A 24,323-nucleotide genomic window follows, 5' to 3' on the forward strand; every position below is an offset into this window, starting at 1 on the left:
TTGAAGAAGAGGAAGAATGACAAAGATAGCCAATCAAAATGTCTTGTGTCACCGCAAATGATTTAGGAAAATCAAATTGACATAATGGATCGTTTGGCACACGCTGTTCCTCTTTTCAGTTCAATTCAGTCTAGCTTCATTAGGGGTATATATGGACAGTGTTCTTTCTTTCAATAATGGAACAATGGAGCCTAAGAAAGAAGCTTCACTTGGTGGCCAGAGAGAGTCGGCTCGTTATTGTTTACTGACAGACATATTTTACAACACTCTCAATGGGAGGGAATTGATCCAAACCCTATTTCCTTTGCTCTCCTGTGTGGATGAGTGTGTGTGTGTGTGTGTGTGTGTGTGTGTGTGTGTGTGTGTGTGTGTGTGTGTTTGCCTGCGTGTAATTGTGTGTGTGTCTGTGTGTTTGTGCCTGCGTGTGATTGTGTGTGTGCACGTTCTAGATAATTGGAGGAATTTGACACAGACCCACCAGGATAAAGGTTGGCATATACGAAATCACCCAGTAAGAACAGCTGGAATTAATGTATGTGCGTTTCCCTGTGTGTGTGTGTGTGTGTGTGTGTGTGTGTGTGTGTGTGTGTGTGTGTGTGTGTGTGTATGTGTGTATGTGTATTTGTGTGTATAGTGGATGTGGTTAACACCTACCCCCAGTTGCTCTCTAACTGCTGTATGCATTCAATGTACAGAGCCCTTTCCTTGAGCGTGAACAAACCCATCCATTCTGTGTATCCATGTTTCTCAACTAATCTTGTGCACAAAGATGTTTCCTGCACTTTTAGATTTCAACGTGTAAATATGAAGGCCAATTTACAACTTGTATTATCATGCCAATCTAAAATGGATTTCATATCTCTAGGACGGACACATTGCATGTTATCTCAAGATGAGGTGTTAAAGATGTTAGTTTAGATAAATTCCTTCTAATTCCTTTATCTTTTCAATTAGCTTATATTAGTTGCTGAGCCGAGCAAGCACAGGAAATGCGCTTCTAATATGAATATAGTCTAGACATTCACACAGCGTTTTCTCATAAGGTATTACATAAAGGTTAAGGTTTATTGGGAAAGGCCTGGGATGACCAGTCCTAGTTAGTATTCTCCTTGGGTTACTACTACTGTTACTTCTACTGCTAGTATAACTGCTAAGAGGGGATTTTTCCAACAACAAAATACCAACTTTCAAACACAATAGACTTGCCACACGTTCAACACAGGATAAAGCACTATCATTCCAAACCATTGTTGTATAAATAGCAATGCTTATTGCATGGCACCAAGAGTGTCATGTAATAGTAACAGTCTGTACTCTCTGAGTCCGTACTGATACTTACGTAGGGAACCCCAAACAGGCCAAACTCCAGCATGCCCGGGATGGCCCATTTTATGTCGTTCCAGTTGGCCGCGTTGTCCCCAAGCCAGTGACCCGAATACTTCCCCACGCCCGGGAAGGAGGAGCGGGTCAGCATCAGTGTCCGGTTTTCACCGAAGACGTGCTCCAGAGCTCTATGGGGCCGGGTGAAAAGAAAAGGGCAGGAGAGAGAGGAGAGGAGGACATTTTAAGGATAATCAAATACCAATCAACTGCATGTGAGAGAGGATGGGAGAGAGAGAGGAAGATAGGAAGAGACGAAGAGACAAAGAGATGTTGCTCATGAAAATGGAAAAAATTAAAAGCTGAAATAGGCCTGTGTATCAGTGAGAGAGTAGAGAGGAAACGAGGAATAGCGAGAGACAGAGGGATAGGGAAAGACAGGGGGGGAGAGTGTGGAAGAGAGGCATAGAGAGAAAGGAGAGATATAGAGTATCAAAGACAGAGGAAGAGAGAAAAAGGGGAGAGAATGGAGGGATAGAGAGTATCAGCGAAAGAGGGATAAAGAGCGAGACAAGAGAGAAAGGAATATGTGTGAGACACAGAGAGTGCAAGGGAGAGAGATAGAGAGGATCAAAGGAATGAGAGACAAAGAGAGAGTGTGTATGGGTGAAAGAGAGTGAGAGAGAGAGTGAACGCAAGAGAAAGAGAGAGAGTGAGAGAGAGAGAGAGAGAGAGAGAGAAAGACAGAGAGATCTGACAGGTACAAACCCAGATCTAGGTGAACAGCCTTTTTTATTTTTCTATTTGATGAAGGGATCGAAGCACCATTGATTTTGAGGACAATAGAAAGCCCTGATGATGTTTACAAAATGTGTCTCCTGCCAATAACACATTTTAATTAGTCGACGGAGGGAAAAGAGAGGCATGCCAGAAGGAGAGAGAGATAGCTTCAAAAGATGAGCTAGCGTTAAAGCAGAAAGAGGTAGTAAGCACATTTTTACTTCACAGGGCTTGTGACTCATGCTCTGCAGGGCTTGTGTGTGAGTGTATGCGTGTGTGTGTGTGTGTGTGTGTGTGTGTGTGTGTGTGTGTGTGTGTGTGTGTGTGTCTGTGTGTGAGAGCGTGTGTGTGTGTGTTTGTGGGTGCCTTTGTGTCTATGCTGCTTTCATTTGACAGGCAATATGCTCCATCTGGGGCAAGCCTCACAGCAAACGTTGCCGGGAGCCTCTGTTTTGATGGTGTGATTAGTGTTCATTTCAGCCTCCAGGTTCATTTCGACATCCTCAACTGGGCCTCACTATCATTATGGGATGGTTGGGCACTCAAGGTCAACTCCCGATCACAAGGTTCAGCTCTATGGTGCCATGCTGTGAAATAGCATTATCCTCATCAGCCCCCCTGATTACTCATCAATCGAGCACCAGATTGAAAGCAACGTTTTACAAACATACCCACATACTTTCACTTTCATATATCCTATTTCTGAACGCAGTTTGACACTTGCATTGATAGAGCCCTTGGTGGTGTGGTCTTATACATTTCTTTATGTTATTAACATGATAATCATGTTAATTATAATATATAATATATGATATAATAATAACAATGGGCATCAAAGTAATCAGAACAATACATTTACAAACTGACAATGTGACGAGACATGATAATAACCCTTATGTACCCTTATACTTAGCTCGACTGCAGTCCGTTAACATCCCAGTAGAGGATAACATTAAGCCATTCACACACTGAACATAAAATCCACACTGCCGGACACAGTTTGGGACACTACTGCTGTGTCCAACAATTGCTGCAGAAACATCGACTGTGCTTCAATGGGCCGAGCGGGAGGGCAGGACGTGTTTGTTTGTGAGTGTGTGTAACAGCATGCTTTGTTTTTGGCTTCGGCCAACAGCTCGGAGTAAACAGGACCAAGAGTCAAATTGATAACCGAGTATGTGTTCATGCAGCATAATCCTACGTTTCTAAGGGCGAATGGTTTAGGTGCAATTCTGCTAATGGCAGACCTGAGCAACATATCACTGTGCTGTCACTTCCACCACCAGGTTGAATTCCGCAGCTGGGTTGGCAAGAACAGCAGTATCTGCCTTCTAACCGGTGCCTCAACATCCATCCCGTCTCTAAACAATGAGCAATATTTTGTTAATGAAACTTGATACTATGATTACAGTCTTAATTCCATTACCCCCTTAGAGACTTATTCCCCATACAGGATGTTGATGCTGCGGCTACATAGAAGATTTGTAGAAGTCATGCTCTCGTAAACTCCAACGCTGCGCCAAAATGGAAAATCCAATCTCTCCCGAGGGACGCCTGGCCTCATTAAAATATATTACTACCCTTACCATGTGGGGAACCATCGCCACTTGGCAAGCGCAATATTTGAATTGCATTGCTATGGAGGGCTGTAGTTCATCCCTGCTTTTGTGTTCACAGCTGCCAAATTATCTCCATAACACAATGCCATGGACATTAGTTAAGTTGTGTTGGAGACAGTTTGAGTATCTGACTATGAGAATATTGCAGTTGTTACACAAATAAAATGGGCTAGCTAGGCCCTACTGGCAGAAAGGAAAACAGTGGCATCATGTGTTTTGTTCATCGATAGTCAGCAGTAAAGAGTGGTACCCACTTCTCAGTAGCCAGCACCATGGAGTAACCATAGAGACTGTGGACATCATAGTGGTTCCCCCAGGCCTGCTTGGCATCCATGCAGAGTGTCTTACTGTACATCAGTCCATCCAGAATATCTGCAGAAGGAGGAGAAGGAGGAGGAGGAGGAGTAGAAGAATTGGCGGGGGTTGGAGGTGGATGGAGGGAAGGAAGTGATGGGGGGGTGAACAAAAATAAATGAGGAGTGAGGAGGAGGAGGATGACAAGAACACGGCATGAAAGAAAACAGAAGAAGAAATAATAAGGTCAGATCATCGACCAGATGATGGGAAAGAGAGAGAGAGAGAGAGAGAGAGAGAGAGAGAGAGAGAGAGAGAGAAAGAATGAATATGTGATAGAGAAGACAGGAGCGGTAGTGTTACATTGGAGGGAATGGAGAAGAACGGCACTTGGAGGACAATACAGTGAGTGATGTAGGGGGGGTGGAATGTAGTGGGGGGGGTAAGTGAGAAGAGAGAGAGAGAGAGAGAGAGAGAGAGAGAGAGAGAGAGAGAGAGAGAGAGAGGGAGAGAGGGAGAGAGACACTGACTTTAGAGGAGGGCAATAATACAGGGGAGCTATGGGATTTAGCCTTCCCCAGTTATGATCATCTGTCTGGGACACCGTCAAAATAAAAGACATGGAAGAAGAGCAGCCATTTTTAAAATACCACACTTGGGACCCACCATTTGAAAATACTCTTCCAGTGGGCAAGAACTGATTTTGTGGGCAATTATGGTGTAAAAAACAAGAAGAAGGACACTTTTCAATGTGTATTCCACTGTGTTGCATTGGGGGGGGATTTCACTATTGCTATTTGGTAATAATGCTAACGCTACTAATTCCTGCTACTCATTCATAATTAATTAGTTTTCATACATTTCCACACTGCTATGAATGCTTCCCAACATATGACAGATGGCATTAAAAATCAGCTCTCTGTGATACAACCTGGATTGTATCGTGCTAGCCAAGTTAGGACTTGAAAGGATAGGAGAAGTTACCCATTTTGTTGACAAAGGGTAAAGAATAAGCAACTTCAACACCAAAGGAAACACTGTGTATTGTCGGCGGACACATACTCGGTGTGAAGGGGGGGTAGTTGAGGTTGTTTTTTTTACAGCCGTTGTTTGATCCCTGCTTGAAGCTTGCCACCTCATTCATGTCCTGCAGATAAATATCATCAAGGGTCATCGAGGGAGAGCCTATCGGAGCGTTTATCGGTGCAATCATTCATGGGTATAGCAGACAATGCCTTTGATGTCGAAGCTACAAATGTACTGAATGCGCAGGCCGACTAAAGCAAACGTATCAAACGGCACGCCAACTGTGGAGCGACGTCAGGTAGACTTACGATCCAGAGCGCGTCGTGTTTGACCTCTCGGGAAAAGCGCTCGTACTCATCCACCCACCAGTCCATACAGTTGGCGCTGGTGTAGTCTGGGAACACGGTTTCTCCTGGCCAGACCTGCCAAATAAACAACCATTGTACCTTACTCATATTCTTGAATGAACAAATGTGATCTATATGCATTTGTATCTGTCCATTGCTTCTACTGAAGCATGCATTTGAATTGTCAGTTGTTTTTTTTGCTTCAAAGACCCGAGTCTAAAGGAACTTTGAACTCATGAGACACAGATCCAATGTCCCAGCCTGGCCAGCCTACGATTTAAAAATAATTTAATTCGCAACTTTATGTAACTTTATGTGCATTATATATTATAAGTGTGAGTGTGTTTGTTTATGTGCATGTGTGAGTGTGTGTGTGTGTGTGTGTGCGTGCACCTGTGCCTATTGGTGCGTGCATGTGTGTGCGTGTGCCTGTGTGCGTGTGTGTCTGGGTGTTTGTTTGTGATAGCGTGGTAGATATTACATCTGAAGGTTGCTCAGCTCTCGCAATCTGTTTCCTTTACCTCCTTCGCCAATCATTTTACAACCCTTTTTCTAGCAAGGACACAGTCACACGCACACAAACCCACACACAAACCCACACACACACACACACACACACACACACACACACACACACACACACAACGAAACCACACACACACACACACCTGAAGCTTAAGAAAAAACACACGCACACAAACACACACACACATATACATAGAGATTTATAGGCAGATGTTGCTGGCAGGTGGTGAAAACCAAGGTCAGGTTTTATTGATAGTTGCTCATTGTTGCCATCCTTCCTCACCTACATCTTTTAGCTCAGTCTCTCTTCTGATGCCTAAAGCCACTCTAGATTCCACCACATCAACACTCTGCTGTACCATTCAAAAAGTATCCTAGTGGGTTGTTTGTTGATCTCTGAATGGGACGTGTTCCGTCTAAATAGTTAACATGTATATGTGCCACTTTGTCTTTTGAACGGTGAGTGTATCTCCCATTTAGTTCCAATAATTAGGAGGGATGCAATGCATGGTACCATTTAACTCAATCAAGATCCAGGGGAAATTAAGAGTTACTTTCCAGAAGTCATCCATTTGGTGTCTAACATGATCTAGAGAGCAACCGAAACCATGTACCTTAACGCTTCCCATCTGGCCCAAACCTCGATGGATCTACACTCCGAAAACTGTCTCACCTGTCTCAGGAAATATACATCAATGTCTTCTTTATCCTCATTTGGGCTTTACATTGCCTTTAGCCACATCGGCATGAAGCAAACACAGGACACAAATGGCTCACACAACTATTTAAAGATTGAATAAAACTGTCTCACGTTTCATCATGTAACATTTGTGGGAAACATGTACTGAAAGCCTTGCTGTCATACGCTTTGCTGTCATATTTGTTTTTATGTTGCATTATGCCCCGCTGAGTCCATCTGGGATTTGCCTGATACATGCAAAGAAGTGTCACTTCCTCCCTGTGCCTCTTCACCTGCTTCACATCACTTTTTGCTCTGCTGCTGCCAAATGAAAATGTTTCCTGTTTATTTAAAAAAAAGTGTAATCTTAGGTGACTAACTTTCCTTAAAGCCATTAAATGAAAGCTAAATATTGAACGGTATTCAACGGTATGGTGTTCAATGTTATTATGCAGATACATGTAGAGGTATTTAGTAAATAATTGTTTTCAAGAAGCACACCTTATGTATGGACACACGCTCTGAATTCTGTGATGCAGAACGATTAAATGTAGCAATGAATACGTTTGACCAGCTGCAATCATCACCAAACATAGGTTTGCTCAGGCTAATAACAACTCACTATCGTGAAATAAATGTTTGACTACAGTCCCTGTCTGAACCCAGAAGTGTCGACATATCTTCTATGGGAAGAAACATAAAATTATACCATACGATACAAAATGATGTGCTTGGCTCACTTGCGGTAATTTGAAATACCCCGATTTCAGTCACAAATGCATGCATCTTTCTTGCACACTGTGGCAATGACATATGGACTGCATTGCATCATGCACAGGCATATTGTTAGATTCAATCTAGACTAGATGTAAAAAAAACTCCAGAAAAACACACAAGACGATGCCAAAAACAACTCACCTCTCCCAATAGGGGTGTTATGCCATCAGACTCAGTGACCCATACTTTCTTGGCTGTGCCTCTGTCATAGGAGCCGTAAGAAGCGTTTCCTTGCAGCTTACTGGTGGCTATCGCAGGGTCCTTGGACGGAAATACCACAATATTCATACCCATAGTAAACAGAATGGTCACTGCTATTTCAGTCCTGTTACATCAATTTCAAGGTGACTAAAATCTATTGGATTTATTGGATCTGAAATTCTATAGGATTTGCTGGATCTGAAATTCACCCACTCAATCCATTAACTAATTTAAATGGTGAGGCGAGGACTGAAATTGGTTGTGGAATATGGACGGGATATGTTTAATAGATATAGTATAATCTCAAATAATAATCGCTGATTGAACCATTCAAATCATGCAATTAATGACACATTATTAGCATTTCTTGATTAAAAACAATAAACTCCCACATTATTTGCATTGCCTAATTAAAATAAAAAACTCCCACATTATTAGCATTGCTCGATGAAAAACAATAAACTGTCATAATGTATGTCAATGTTCAGGCGAGTCGTACCAGGATGAGTATGTATCTCTGACCCTTCTCATGGAGGTAGTCAGCAAACTGAGGCAGATCTGCAAAAAGATTCTTGTCGTAGGTGAAGTCCTTCTTGTCCTCCATGTAGTCAATGTCTGTGTACTGAATGTCCTGAGAAAAAATATAAGAGGGAAATTAGAATGAAACAGCCGATGTTTACTGATGAAATATGCATTACAGTAATGTAATGTAAGTCTTTTTGATATTTAAAGAAAAAGTTAAATGACCATGCACTTTTTAATGTTGATTCAACAGAAGGTAAGGTGGATGATTTAGAATAGTATAGAAGCATATTAATAACGATAAGAAATATAACAACATATTTTCAATTCAAATGAAATGCCGTTGACATTTAATCCATTTCATACGTGTTATCTTTAGATGAAGATTAGATTCAACATTCATAGGGGACAATATGATGAGTCATCAATAATAAAGTCCAGTTTGAAGTTGAGAACGCGATGTGTAGATCTTCAATTGGTCTAAAGACAGCCAAAAATAGCTGATGAACTGTACCTTCACAATGTACTACTGACACTTACCCACTCTAACACCATATTAGTATCTCTCACTTGTGAACCCTTCCATTTAGGAAGCATTGGAATTTCATGTTATTATGTCATGTCATTACGCTAGTAGTAATGTTTTGCTAAGTTACTAATCGTGCAATCATTTGTCATTATGGGGAGATATTCTTACCCAAAACCCAAAAAAACACAATGCATTTTGATGTACAAGCCCTATACACATTTGTGCGCACACAAATTGTAGTTAAAGACAAATTAGCTGCTAGCCTTCTGCTGGCTTGCTCGCGCAGGGCAGAAGGAGGCTCAGTGCGCTAGCTAGCTAGAGGCACGTGCTAATGTGCTCGAAAACCTTGGGAGGACACTGAGAATGTTAACACATTCTGGATGGGCTTCTTTTTTCATCTTTACTGACTATTCCTTCATGCTAGCATTCTGTCTGCTTGTTGGCTGCCAAATTGTTCTTGGTATGGATAGAGCAGATGGTTGGCGGGGTCTGCCAGATCCTTCGCCTAATGGTAATCAGCTCCAGACGTATTAGGGAGAATGTGATAATGCCCTCTGTGGTCTATCTGATGCTTATCAAATATGTCCCTCAGTAAAGCACGAGTGGAACCAGCTGCATCCTAATTCCTTCGGAAAGAGGGGGCAGAAAAAAAAAGGAAAAATAAGTTTATCTGGATGAAATATTGAGCCGGGATGGGCAGTTTCAAATGGATTCGCTGTGTCTGCGACCAGAACGGTCGGGGCTCAGAATTTATTATTATTATTATTTTTTCTTCTTTACAGGGTAATTTTGAGCTCATGAGATTAGAGCTGTATTTCTATGTCTTAGTGTACTGACGCACACAAGTTGAGCATTTTTTCTGTATTTTTAGATCAAATATGCCCACAGCTCCCCGTTTACAATTGCAGACGCTAACCAAGATGAGCAGATTATCGCTATCACTGACAAAATGTCCTCCAGAAGTGGCATCCATCCTGTTCTTCAGGGTTTGGGAGAGAAGGTTTTTTTTTTCCGCTAACGTGATTTAATGAGATGGGAGCCCAGCAGATTGATCTCTGTTTACCAGTAATATTTAAACATGTGTGAAAAATTGTAGGGATTGCAAAACTGAACACATCGGGCCATACTCTCCATTATTTGAAAGCAAGCTGGATTACCCCGTCAAACTGAAAGGCCATCCCTATCAATCTGACTGGCTGTCCAGCCACTGCTTTACCCTTCATATCACGTCCCTGGAGATGGTGTAGTAGGAAGGACCCTTGCCTCTGGAAGCCCACTAAAGTGCTTGAGTGGCTCACAGTTAAGAAGAGTTGGGAAAGGTAACATATCGATTGCCTCCACCTCCTCTCCACTATAGAGTCATTTGGAGAAAGTCTCCCTCGTCCTTTCCTTAAATTTCGTCACAGAACAATATTTGAGGTTAGTTGCTCCCAGAGGTTTGGAGTACAGGAGTGCAAAGATTAAATAAAAGGGTCACAAGTCATGGTATATGGACTTTGAAACCCCCACAATGCGTCGTAATACTTGATATCCTGCCTATGTTTAACTATGCTTTGGCCGTTACTAGGACGAGACCTCTTCATATCCATCATATATTGGGGTTGTGTTTTCCTTTCAGAAAAAGTTAAAGCAAATAGCTAATAGGCAAATCAAAGGAATAGCCAATTACAGTGGGTTTGTGTGTGTGTGTGTGTGTGCGTGTGTGTGTGTGTTAAAGTGTGTGCGTGTGTGTGTGTGTTAGAGTGTGTGTGCGTGTGTGTGTGTGTGTGTGTCTGTGTGTGTGTTTTGGCAGGAGAGTGTGTAAATGGATAAATTGAGTTAATAATTAAACATGGTCAATCTGGTGGACATCACGCAGAGTGATTAAATCTTTTGTTTTGTGATTAGTGTAGTATTTACTGCCGTAATATACTTTTGTAATGAATTGCTATAAGATGTAGTATCATTGATTGTATCATTATTGCAAAATCATTTTTAAAGGTAAGTGAGAGACAGGTGTAAGAGTCTGAAACTCCCCCTAACTGACTATAAGTGAACTGCAGCCTGCGGGAGCTCGGGCGTCGATGGCACTGGAGTACGAGCGTTATTCACTAATAATACAAACTAAGGACATAATACAGACTAATAATATAAACTAACAACATGATATTATGAACGAGCTATGCTCTTCTTTCAATACTAGGGGACTCGGGAGTGTCTTGCAACCTATTTCCTCCCTTTTTTAAATAGGAGGAGAAAATAGGATATGGTCTTACATATGGGAGGTCCACATCTCGATTCCTCTCTACAGTCCTTTTGACCTCGTCCAGGCTCCCGTAATCCCAGCGGGACAGCTGGAAACCCAGGGACCAGTAGGGTGGGATGACTGGCCGGCCAATCAGCTGCAGGGAGCAAACCCACAATCAGAAACAATGAGTTTGGATGAAGTCTTTCTCAACAAGCGGACAAAACCTTTACACTTTCAAAAAGTCTTTCTGGGTTTGAAATGAATAAGAGTATAATGCGCGGTATAGCCCTGCTCAGTTACGGCTCACATTTCCACTGCCCACAGTACCCTTGACATTAAAACAAAGAGCAACAATGTAGGCATCCAAGAAGGACGGCAAACTTTTGCGAAACATTTTCTTAAATAAATGAAGCTTTCGCCGTTGTCCAGAAATGCCTTGCGGGTAATGTGTTTGTTATTATCCCCCAGTCTGTCGACCTATCAACGGATGGCGAGTGTAGCTCGAACGTGCCGGCACCCTTTCAGGCATCTCAGTACCCCAACGGAGGAGTACTGTGAGACGAGTACGGCTCAATATGGCTCAGTGCGGATCACGCCCACTTTTGGCGGGGGAAACGCGACCTGTGCCACACCTTTCCGGACTGAACCGACCCGCAACCTCTGGTGGAAACGCGCCATATGTGAAGTACCTCCTTCAGCTCTATTCATGATTCTTTTTTTAAAGCTACTGCTGTCGTTGTGTAGGAGCGATATTATGAACAATGTTTTATAGAAAACCGGGGCGCTATAAAACATTGTTTTTTAGTTACAGTGACAAATATGCATAGCTTACAACGTTGAAGATTCATATATTCAAATTTCATATATTTTGAAACATCTTCAATCAACAATTGCAAAGAGTTTTGATTGGATTTATATTTTCTGCATGAGTGCAGCTCAAACCGGACCCTTTGTAAGTTTCCCTCGTCTAAAATGGAGTTGGAGAGCTCACAAGTACATCTTTATCCAGCTCTATTCTCCTCAAGAGGAGCGCTGGTGGACTTTTCGAGCGGCGCCAGCTCACCTCGAGGAACTCCTGCACCACTTGTTCCGGCGTGTCTCCGAAGAGAACGTAGAAGTCCAGGATTCCTCCGATAGTCCTGTAGGTCACCGCGGGGGCCGGCTGCAGGGTGACTTCTGCAATGGGACCCACACGATCAATACCAACACAAACACGACACACACACACATTCACATACACTCACAGAAGGGCACATTAACTCAATGGACCCAGACACCCGCACAAACAGACCGACAGACAGACACTCACACATGTGTCTGAACCTATGATGAAGGGTAGAAAGGGCTCTTCTATACGAATGAGTGTAGACATCCATCAGATAAACACCTATCACAGCTCATTTCCATTCTCCTCCATCATCCATTACAGGCTAAAACAAACATCGCCCTATTCTCTTTGATATGTCAGCACCTTTTTTGGATTGGAGCAGTTGATCTTTTTTTTCTGCTTGATAAAAGAAAAGACTAGATGTTTGCTTTACCCTTGAACCACCGCACACCGGGAGTTGACTTATGCTAAATGTTTGGCTGTGCGTGTTTCCAGATTTGCGTGGACAGTCCCATTATTACTTATGTTTGAATTTTGTTCTTGAATACCTACACTTTTTGGCCTCTGTGTGTATGTGTTTATATGGGTACGTTTATGTGTGTGTGTGTGTGTGTGTGTGTGTGTGTGTGTGTGTGTGTGTGTGTGTGCGTGTGTGTGTGTGTATGTCTGTGTCTGTGCCTGTGTGTCTTTGTTGGCTTGCATGTGATTCTTTACCCATTGCGTTGCTGTTCATTAAGAAGACGCCAAATGACTTTCCACTCTCGTCTTCCAGACAGAGAAAGAACGGGTAGTGGCCATAGAGGTTATGCGTTCCCTGGAGAGAGGAAGAGAGAGAGAGAGAGAGAGAGAGAGAGAGAGAGAGAGACAGAGAGACAGAGAGAGATACAGAAAGAAGGAGCGAATAGGATAATTTGTGAGAGATAGAACTCAAAGCACAAATTGCCTCTTTCCAAATAAGCTTACAAGACATTGAATTATAAATCCATTGGAGAGCAGGATAGCCATGAAAGGAACAAGCATCAAATTCCATAGGTACGTCTCATGCATAAGGAAATCAGTCAACCTTGCCCTCCGCCGATTCTAAGCATGAGCAAGGTTAAGGAAAGTAATGGATGCTGTTGAGCATGGATGTTATAGGAATTCATGCTAATGAAGGCGTAAGTGTACAGTTATGTGTATGTGTGTGTGTGTGAGTGTGTGTGTGTGTGTGTGTGTGTGTGTCTGTCTGTCTGTCTGTCTGTGTTGAGTGTGACTATGATTGTGTATTATAGAGTGCTCCCTACCCCGTTTGGAAAGGCGTCTCTTGTAAAAATGGGCCAGGTCTTCCAGTTGGTGTCATGCCGATATTGTTTGTGAACATGCTCTCCTAACCCATAGATATTATGGGATGGCAGCCTGGCAGAAAGCTGGAGATATTGGTCGGCAAACACTAGGGGGGCCATGGTGGTGTCTAACCTAGTTGGGGGGATAAATTAATGATGAAATTATTAAAAAAATAGTTGCATAAATATGTGATTTGTTCTTTAAATACTGTATATATAGAGAGAGATACATAAAGACATGTATTTATATATTTTATATATTTATATATATATATATATATATATATATATATATATATATAAATATATATATATATATATAGAGAGAGAGAGAGAGAGAGAGAGAGAGAGAGAGAGAGAGAGAGAGAGAGCGAGAGAGAGACAGAGAGACGGAGTACACAACACTAGTGGAAAAAACATCAAGTAACAAGTTTGAGGAAGACATCCCATCATGCCAATAACAAGCCCTGGGTTGCAGTGTGTGCACGCTGTGTTCTTTCTGACAGCGGGGAGGAAACACTAGCTGTGCTGTACTGCTGCAGGTCTGCGAGGGGCTGATGTTTTTCATTTCAATTATGCCGCCTACCTCTCCTTCCAAGCTTTATCTCCTACCTGACATCTCACATTGTGTTATCGCAGTGCTATCGTGCAAACAATTACATGCATTCACTCCTTAGATCATCAGTGTCAACAGCATTTATTATTCCCTTGAAAGCAGTGCACAATGCACGCCAACAAGTAATAGTATCATGAGAACAGTGTATACATTTATTGATGTGGATTGTTATAGCCGATCAAAGGCTAGAACACACACACACGCACACACCCACACACACACACACAAACACAAATGCACATCTTCTATTAGGAAGCCTTGTTTCTTAAGGATATTGTCTGTTAATATTGATCTGATACCATGTTTACATTTTGGTAGTAGTTGACTTTTTGTATTGGTTTGTTTAGTTCGATTCGAGCACTTGGACGCATCAATTCATTTGGTCTTGAAGAATTGATTGTTTTCATATAAATGTTTTCCTTGATATTTATCTTATTTCTCATTTTTGTTTTGTCAAGCGGGTTGAGAGTCTGTGTTAATGCAATTTAAAATGAATTAACATAAACTTAAATAAAATAACCATGTATGTTTTAAACATTCATGTCAAAGACCACATTGATTTTTGCACTGATCACCGACAGCATTTATTAACACGCACACACACACGCACACACACACCTATTTTGCAGCTGACCTTTAACTTATTAAGTTGTCGAGGGTAAAGTCTTCAATATGGAGTGATAAGACACTTGTGACCCTTGTGTGTCCAACTTTATCGTGTTTTTTGTTCACGTGATACTTTTGTCCTAATAATTTTAAATATTGCTTCCTGGGTATTCCATTCTTAAAAAATATAAATATATATATAAAAACACATTCAGAATGGTATCAAGAGGAATATATATATATATATATATATATATATATATATATATATATATATATATATATATATCTGTTAATATGTTAATATAAATATATATATGGATTTATGCACACACCAAGATACCGTTTTTCATGTTCCTGAAAATGTTTTTGTGGAAGCTTTCTGCTGCCTTGGAGAGCAGCATAGACTAGAATTACTAAATTAATACAATTTCTGAATTATTACATTTTTTGTACCTCGAGATTTGTCACAGAGTCTTCGTAATTAGCACTTCAAACCCTAACTTCCTGAAATATTTTGAACTAATAAGAATATAATAGCGCTCTGAATATGTGTTGGTCACCCTTGCTTAAAAATATCCTAATAAATCTGTATATAGATGAGACTTTCCCCCAATTAAATAAGCTAAGACTGCACTGTGTGTTTGGGGTACTTTTATTTCAGCTTTTCTTTTTGCATAGCACCACTTGCAAGAGCAAGGACTTCTGCGACCTAACAGACCCCACTTGTCACACGTTGGCACTTACTATATAGTTTTAATGATAATGATGGTTTAATGGGCCTAATTGTTTTTAATGGCACAAGGGATGGAGTGTGTGTCTGTGACTGAGAGAAGGACTCTGTTCATGTGTGTGTGTGTCTGTGTGTGCCTGCTCATGTGTGCGTGTGTGCGTGTGTGCGTGTGCGTGTGTGCTGACTGGCGAATGTAATTGATAGCGGCAGCGGCGCACAGGACCAGGGTCCGCCAAGCACACCCGGACTGACACGTGTGTAATTAAGGTGTCTTGTCACAGCGGGAGACTGACGGAGAACAAGGGGGAAGCAGCAAGCGGCCTCACGTGCTGCACCATGCATAGTTATGAGGGAGATCACACCCCCGCTTACAGATCACAGCGAGGAGGGCCGGTGGGGCCTTAGGAGATGCTGCTGCATGCTGCTTAATGCGCGGCCTCCCATTGGTCCCCCAGGTAACTGGTTATCTGGATCAATTTATTAATTTACGAACTGAAATCTAAGGTGCAAATGTGTCATTATATAGACGTGTTTTGCATTGTTATTTATTTAATATCAACATGATTATTATTTTTTGATTGTGTGGAAGAAAATACTGTAACGATTAACAAATCACTTACTATCTAAGTATAGTTTTGAGCTTGTCTTTTGAATTGTACAATTCCCCTGTGACGCATCGTTTTTTATTGATCTTATAACGGATTCAAAAATTGCATTCCTGAAGACTCGTCCATTATTACGATGTATCTTTAAAGAGAAACACGTAGTAGTAAAGAGTTAATGTGTAGATGTTCATCGTAGGACAAACACAGGGGTTGCTCATAACACTAATTATGGCTCTGTTCCTTTTCTGCACTAGGGCACAGGTAGTTAACCAGTGGAGATAAGCCTACTGCCTCTTCCCTGGTTCATAAAAGCAACAGACCCATCATAAATGAAATCCAACCAGATTGTGGACCATCATCATGTACCCAGCCTCAAACGTTGAGATAAGGACCTCAATTTAAATTTCTGGAGCACAGAATAATATAGGCTTCTGCCCTTAAACTGAATGCAAGGTAAACAAACACCCACGCCAACACACACACCCACACACACTTTAACTCACAGCACTTTGTTGCTCTCCTTCCTGCGCACTCTGAGTCCGAAGGGCTGGTGTGTGATTTCAAGCGTGTCTAGGATGGGGCTGGACGGCTTGTTGTTGGGGATGTTCATGTGCTCATGGGGGACCTCGTACCTTTGCTTCTCGGAATCAAAGATCTGCGGGGGAGATGAGGAAGACACACACACACACACACAGTCACAAACCATGTGTCTGTGTCTTTGTATTGAGATTTATAATTGTGTGGCTGTGTAGCTGTGTGGCTGTGAAGTAGTTTTTAATTGTGAAGTCTTTGTGTGTGTGTGTGTGTGTGTGTGTGTGTGTGTGTGTGTGTGTGTGTGTGTGTGTGTTTATCGTAGGACAAACACAGGGGTTGCTCATAACACTAATTATGGCTCTGTTCCTTTTCTGCACTAGGGCACAGGTAGTTAACAGGTAGTTAATGTGTATGTGTGTGTGTGTGTTTGCAAAGGGATTAATTGCATGTGTACATGAGCTTTTTTGCATCTGAGTGTATGCATGGTGTGTGTGTATGCGTGTGTGTGTATGTGTGTGTGTGTGTGTGTGTGCATGTGCGTGTGTGTGTGTTTTCATGGTCCCATTCAGCTGAAGACTTTTTTGTTTGCTTTAAATGAATAGGTTACGTAAATTCATAAAAAATGTATTACTCGGTTCACATGTCTTATTCAAATGAGGGAAAGAGACAGAGAGCTGGAGTTGTTCATAGACTGGACGTGTATGTATTCCTCTTCATCCTTACCTTAAATCGGAGGCGATTGGCAGTCTGCATCTCTGCATGAAGGGTGAGCTTGTTGATACCCTCCCCGAACAGGGAGGGGGAATCCATACGTCTCAAATCGGCTTTCATCTCTGCGTGTCAGATGTTTTAAAACACTTAACGTCACCAAAGAAAAACATTGAGCACTTTGTTCAAACGCATAGTTAAATGGTACACCTTTCAAACCGCAATTAGGCGTTTTTTAATTGTATTTTTCAGGAATTACATCAGCGAGGTGAACGCCAACATCAATCCATGTTGGAGGGACTGCGTCGCCTGTTACCTGTTCTCTGCCGCTGCTACGATCAAAGGGTGTTAAAACGCTGTGATGGGTTCAAAGAGCTAGCCGACTGACTCCACAGATATCCCTTAGCTAAGAACGGCCACGCCGCCTCTGTCCTTCAACTGAATGATATGTGTTGATATGTGAGTGTTCTTAGATCACCATAACAGTGTGTACTCTCTAGATGGACGGACGGACAGATGGACGGTTGGGTGGATTACCGTAAGGGTTAGGGTTCTCCACCGACATCACTGTGTATCCATGGCTGGTTGAGAAGTAGCACCAGGGCACGTTGGCCTGATCCACGGGGCTCCAGCAGCATCCTCGTGCTGCACATTTGTCCTATTGGAGGCATAGGGGCCATGACATCATCATTAGTCACCCTATCCATCACATAACTCATGTGTTTGCCTATCCTGGATGACATCAACGATGTGTTGTCGCGATTCAGCCAATCAGTTTTTTCCCTTCTTTCTGTAATATCAGATTACATTTTAGTACTATGGAGTATTAGTGCTATCACCCCTAAAGCAACGTTAATATACAGCGACCTAGGCTATTTTTGTTTTTCCACTCAAATGAGAAACGCTATGGCAGTTTTAAACATACGACAAATCATTTTATGATTGAGTAAAAATACATTATTAGGTACACAATTAACATCATTAACGACTAATTGATGGATTTCTGATAGCATGGGTGGATGAATGTGTATATAGATACATGAATGTTTGGCTGCATGGGAGTATGAATGGATGTAGGGCTGTTTATCAATGTATGTATGTGTTTGTGTGTGTGTGGGTATGTGTGTATGTGTCTGGGTGTGTGTATGATTGGATGTATGTGTTTGTCTGTGTTTCTGTCTGTGTATGTGTGTTTGCATATATGAGTGTTTATATGTATGTGTGTGTGTGTGTGTGTGTGTGTGTGTGTGTGTGTGTGTGTGTGTGTGTGTGTGAGTGTGTGTGTGTGTGTGTGTGTGTGTGTGTGTGCGTGTGTGTGTGTGTGTGTGTGTGTGTGTTTAAGTAATGTACCTTTGATGCTCCAGTATCAGGGAAACAGTCCACTCTCTCTCCGTTAGGGATTGTTGGGCATTGGCTGACTATAGCCTCTGTACCAAGAGATGGAAGTTTTCAGTTCATGCATGCACTTGAGAAAAGCAAGAAGAAAATCACTTAAAAAAAGTTCAGTCAGCTCATTATTCTATCATGTATTCCATGGTATCACCAGTGCTGTCGCTAATAAGCCAAGTAGCAATATTGTATAACATAACACAGCATGCTACTGAATCAGAATTAATATTGGCGGGGCCTAGTGTTGCTATATCATTATTAGGGGAGTATTTCTTGTACAGGTCATGCAGAGGTCTTGGGGCCATTTTAGAGGATGTGTGGTAGAATCAGATAGTGTTTATAATACACTGCAGAGTATGTGTTGTGTTAAGTTCCTTGACTCAACCCGTTTCATACATTGTGGAGAAATAATCCCGGAACACTGGTCAGTGAAAGTAGACATCTTTTCACTGCTATCCTTGTGTATGATATACACATGTACACACAGGTCCGAATGAATTGGTAGGTGTGTGTGTTGTCTCATAACACATAATTAGACTTGAGCTAAGTGATAATGTGTGTGTGTGTGTGTTGGGGTGTCTTCATGTGTTTGATTACTACCTTTGACCCCAGATTCTCCGATGGCGAAGAGAACAATAAGGGCGATGGCGACCACAGAAATCATGGAGAACAGTGCCATCAGGCTCACCTCCAGACCTGAGAACCTCTGCTTACCCATCTGAAAACACACACACACAAACACACACACACACACACACACACACACACACACACACACACACACACGCATAAAAACAGTCCCACACACACACGCACGAAAATGCATACACAAACACACACACACACACACACACACACACACACACACACACACACACACTTAAAAGATAATTACAAAGGCCAACATCATTAACAGCAACTGAATAACACAAAGTTCACAAAAGGCAAGGTCTTAAAAGATTCTATCCCTGCTTAATGAGGCCCATTGGCAAGACACACACCCTTACACACGTGCAAGCACATGCACACACGCACACACACACAAACAATCCCTGCGAAACAGTCATACTGTTATTGAGCAATGACTGTTTGTGTCCTTGGGACTAATAAAGAGAGAGAGAGAGAGAGAGAGAGAGAGAGAGAGACAGATTATTAGTATTGATGAAATGAGAATGAGATTTTTAAGTGTGATATTTTCCTAGAGGTTAGAAAGGACGATAAGGTTGTGAAACAAGTATGTAACAAATCGAAAGACAGAGAGAAAGAAAGAGGGAGTGAGAGAAATGAGAGAGAGTGAGAAAGAGAGAGAAAAAGAGAGGGACAGAAAGAGAGAAAGTGTGTATCGATGATAGAGAATGAGACTGTCCGCGTCATAGTCATGGCTGTACACCCTTCATTACACTCGCATAATTAGGCTTCTTTCAGAGATTAAATAAGGTGAATGCCTATACTGCCCATCAGTATGTAAGCAATCAGATCTTTCCCTCACTCTGTTTCTCTCTCCCTCATCTTGTTCTCTATGTGTTTGTGTGTGTCTGTGCGTGCAGGTTTTAGGGTGTGTGTGTGTGTCTGCGCGCGTGTGTGTGTGTATCTGTTTGTGTGTGTGTTTGTGTGTGTGCATGCATGCCTGCGTGTGTGTTTGAATAAAAGGCACATAGCCATCCTGTTTAATGTGCTGTGAAGAACAGCCGAGGACAGCCAGAGCAGACAACTGAATACACTCCCCCCATCCACCACAGACACATCAAGACAAACACACACGCACACACGCACACACACACACACACACACACACACACACACACACACACACACACACTCACACACAAATGTGTTTCACATACATAATAAGATGTTTTAAATTTAGCACATGAGGTTCTCTATTCCCTTGCTCAATTACTGGCATGCCATTCCTTAATGCACCCAAAAAACATACATTTTACATTGCATGTTTAATCCATGTTTTAAACATTGTACATTAACAGAATAAAGGAGATAGAACATGCTCATCTATATTACTCTAGAAATGATCAACTTAAATAATGTACTACTATTACTACTACTACTACTACTCAAACTACTTATGCTACTACGACTACTAATACTAATAATATTACTACTACTAGTTCTACTACTATGATTACTACTGCTACTCATACTATTACTACTGCTATTACTACTTCTACTGCTGCTACTACTACTACTACTATTAATTTTACTAAAATTGCTACTACTACTGCTAGTACTATTGCTACTTCTACTACTAGTACTAATGTTGCTACTATTGATACTTATAATGCTGCTACTATACAATAACATAAGGGCTTTAGAAGCATATTAACATCACAATTTCCAATAATACTGAACATAATAACTGCAGACATTCCTTGTTCCTTTGAATCTAATTATTGAACAGATTTTTTACTCCAAGTTAATTTATTATTATAAGGAAATGTAATGCATCATTTAAGATGATTTACAAGCTTATTTAATCATACATTTCTTATTTTATTGGTTTAAAGAAATAGAAGTTGAACTCAACAAAACCTGTTTGTTCAAAGCACATTTATTTCGAGGACTTCTAACTTGTTCTGCATGGCAACAATTGACTCACTGTCATTACCTGCTCTCTAATATCCTTTCATCCTATATCAGCAAGTGACCTATGCAATTCTGATCATCAACTCATCCTTTTCCATAGGGGAATGTTTATGAAGGTATTAATGTAGCAAAAGTCTTTAGCATGAGTACACTAAAGTCACAAATGTGTAACAGTAAATTTGAAGTCGTCAATATTTATTTTGCATGTGTACACTAAAGTCACAAATGCGTAGGTAACAGCAAATTTGAAGTTGTAAATATTTTTTCTACCATTGTAAACACAAAATAGGGGCTACGAGTTCACACGTTCTTTGTTACAGGTGCACAAATCCTGTGTATCACAACTTCAAAGAGTCATGCACTTAACACTTTTGCTACAATCATTGTAGCAAAAGTGTCACAATCAGCGCAGTTGGTGCAAAACACATTTACACACCCATGTTTCATAAGCTGAGAACATGCACAAAAGTGATTTGTATCCGTATGACGCAGAGCTTCCGAGGGCGGGACAAAAATTCAGCATTAACCAATGAAAGTCGCCGGCAGGGGGTGCATTTTTCAAATTACACTGCGAACATCCAAGCAAACTCTTACTTTCTGGAGTCTTGAAAGTAGACAAGAGGGCATCCTACACGACGGAGTTGGGTATCTTACATTATGTCAAATGTAATTATGTCATTATGTCCTTCACTTCAATGAAGGACATTGAAGTGTCCTTCAATGTATTTAAAGGTCTGCTTGGATGGTCCCAGTGTAGTTTTAAAAATGCACCCCCTGCCGGCGACTTCCATTGGTTAATGCTGCAATTTTGTCCCGCCGACGGACGCTCTGCGTCATACGGATACGAATCACTTTTGCTACACTTGGGCTGTTTCCCAAAGTGAAGGCTGCAACCTTGCTATAACACTTCCTTGCTAGTCGCTTCCTATGGAGATGAGGCTAGAGTGCTGGCTAGAGTGCTGTCTAGCGTTTGTAGCGTTCAGAGTTTGGAACGACTTGCTAGTGGGGAAACGCTTCCGCTTCCGCTTTTTAAGTCTGCTCCAGTGGAAAATATTTTAATATTTTAATTGTTGAAATTGTTATTGGCAACAGTAGTTTATTTAAACACCAGCTAATTACATATTTAAAAAAATCAATCCATGCAAAATATAGCATCAGCAGTCATTACGTTGTATATAAACATTAAATGTTTATATAGCCATGCATTTACACACAATAATCTAAATTACAATTAATCACAATTAATCTATAAAAAGCAATACGGCACAAAATATTTCTGAAAACGTTCAAAAACTTCACTTGTGTAAAGTAATGTGTATTTGCTTTCCAGACGCAATTTGTAAATACCCCACGCAGCGTGTGAACGAAAAGGATTGTGGGTATTTTGGCTTGATGAGGATCCATCGATGCATCCTTGAAAAATCTCGGAATTCTCAAATATAAAGGGCGCGGATTTCCGAGCGTTATCTACATTAGCACAGTGCTTGTCGGCGTTCTATGACGTAGCGTCCTTAAATGGCCGGCCGTTGAGCATGCTTCCTTCGCTTCGGGAAACAGACTTGTACCACATAGAAGTGTTGCAAAAGTATCCGCAAGAAAAACAACAGCTGAGACTCGATTCGAGCAGTTGTATCGATGGACTTGTGCTCGCTCATTAAAATGCTCATTGAACATAGTGATCTATATAATTTAATTTGTGAGGAAACATCTCAAAGATGTGCAACTTCTGATGCATTAGTTCACAATTGGGTTTACGAATGCAGAATTTTTGTGCATGTTGAAACACGGGTGTGTGAATGTGTTTTGCAACAACTGCGCTGGAATGATTGTAGCAAAAGTGTCAAGTACATGACTCTTTGAAGTTGTGATGCACAGAATAGGATTTGTGCACCTGTAACAAAGGACTTGTGAACTCGTAGCCCCTATTTTGTGTTTACACTGGTAGGAAAAATATTTACGTCTTCAAATTTGCTGTTACACATTTGTGACTTTATTGTTCACATGCAAAATAAACATTGACAACTTCAAATTTACTGTTACACATTTGTGACTTTAGTTTACGCATGCTAAAGACTTTTGCTACAAAAATACCTTCATACATGTTGAACAAGGACACAGATAAGCACTGCAGTATGTTTACACTGCAGACGGGCCAAAGCTTAGCGCGAATGGAAATGTTTGGAGCAGTCCTACCTTGGCTCGTCCTCGTCTTCTGGCAAACTGCTTCTCCCCACGATACTGTGGAGCAGATATAGCCGTAACATCTATAACACATTGTCATTGCAGGCCTCACCTCTTGTGTGTAATATTGTGCGTGTGTATGTGGGGGCCTGTGTTTGTGCGTGTGCGTGTTTATATCCTTCTTCTAATAGTGTCCCAAAGCCATAAAGCGTGAGATAAAGATCTCCAGTGGGAAAAAAACAGCCGTGGACTCAAATCCGCCTGGTGCAGTGAGTCCCGCCGCTGCGTGCTGCTCCAGTGAGCCTTGACACTTGAGGATAAAGTTAACCAATAGCTTACCTGTTTTCCTTTTTTTTATTTTTCCTAAGCAGTGACTCAGCATCTAATCTTTAACTCGTCATCACCTCATCGAGACCAGTTCATGTTGTCAACATTAATCATTATATAGCCATTCCATAATATTTTTTATCTAATGGTATTGGATGGAATAGAAAAGAGTTGCCTTCATACAGGGGAGGGAAAATTTCAGGGAATATTCTTAAAAGGACATTACAACTTTGTGGTCGGCTTAACTCAGGAGGTAGAGCAGTTGCCTTCTAACCGAAAGGTCGCTAGTTCGATCCCCAGCTCCTCCTAGCTGAGTGTTGATGTGTCCCTGAGCAAGACACTTAACCCTAACTGCTCCTGACGAGCTGGCTGTCGCCTTGCATGGTTGACTCTGCCGTCGGTGTGTCAATGTGTATATTAACCGATGTAAGTCGTTTTGGATAAAAGCGTCTGCTAAATGCCCTAATTGTAATTGGTCAAACCATGGTAACTGCCTCTCCTCGGTCATTTAAAACATCCATTGATGATATAAATTGTAAAATTCCCCTTGCTGAGCCAATGCTGCCTACAGGCTATGTGTGGGTGTCAGCCTCAAAGGTAAACAATGGCTGTTGGACTTTGGTCTTTGTGATAAGAAATGTTGCTTGATACAAGGTATGCTGGTTCACCATTGATTTATCCATAAACTCTGTCCTGACATGAGTGCATTGTTCCCAAAACATTGAAGTGCTACATTGCAATTATATG

The 24,323-nt window shown here is 41.4% G+C and overlaps 1 protein-coding gene across 1 annotated transcript in view; it reads right to left on the bottom strand.

Moving 5' to 3' along the window:
- Positions 1–24,084, bottom strand: part of si (sucrase-isomaltase) — a gene marked incomplete at both ends in the record, with an annotated part of 63,634 nt that extends 39,550 nt beyond the window's left edge. The window contains 16 exons of the mRNA XM_079733716.1: positions 1,340–1,511; positions 3,974–4,091; positions 5,076–5,160; positions 5,348–5,461; positions 7,509–7,628; positions 8,068–8,199; positions 10,875–11,000; positions 11,910–12,022; positions 12,669–12,768; positions 13,238–13,409; positions 16,340–16,491; positions 17,094–17,203; positions 17,616–17,736; positions 18,429–18,505; positions 19,068–19,185; positions 24,043–24,084. Of these exons, the coding sequence (XP_079589842.1) occupies positions 1,340–1,511; positions 3,974–4,091; positions 5,076–5,160; positions 5,348–5,461; positions 7,509–7,628; positions 8,068–8,199; positions 10,875–11,000; positions 11,910–12,022; positions 12,669–12,768; positions 13,238–13,409; positions 16,340–16,491; positions 17,094–17,203; positions 17,616–17,736; positions 18,429–18,505; positions 19,068–19,185; positions 24,043–24,084 (1,872 nt within the window). The remainder of the gene's footprint in view (positions 1–1,339; positions 1,512–3,973; positions 4,092–5,075; positions 5,161–5,347; positions 5,462–7,508; positions 7,629–8,067; positions 8,200–10,874; positions 11,001–11,909; positions 12,023–12,668; positions 12,769–13,237; positions 13,410–16,339; positions 16,492–17,093; positions 17,204–17,615; positions 17,737–18,428; positions 18,506–19,067; positions 19,186–24,042) is intronic.
- Positions 24,085–24,323: the final 239 nt, after the last annotated feature.

Source organism: Pollachius pollachius, assembly GCF_949987615.1.
Source record: "Pollachius pollachius genome assembly, chromosome: 3".
Taxonomy (NCBI): Eukaryota; Metazoa; Chordata; class Actinopteri; order Gadiformes; family Gadidae; genus Pollachius; species Pollachius pollachius.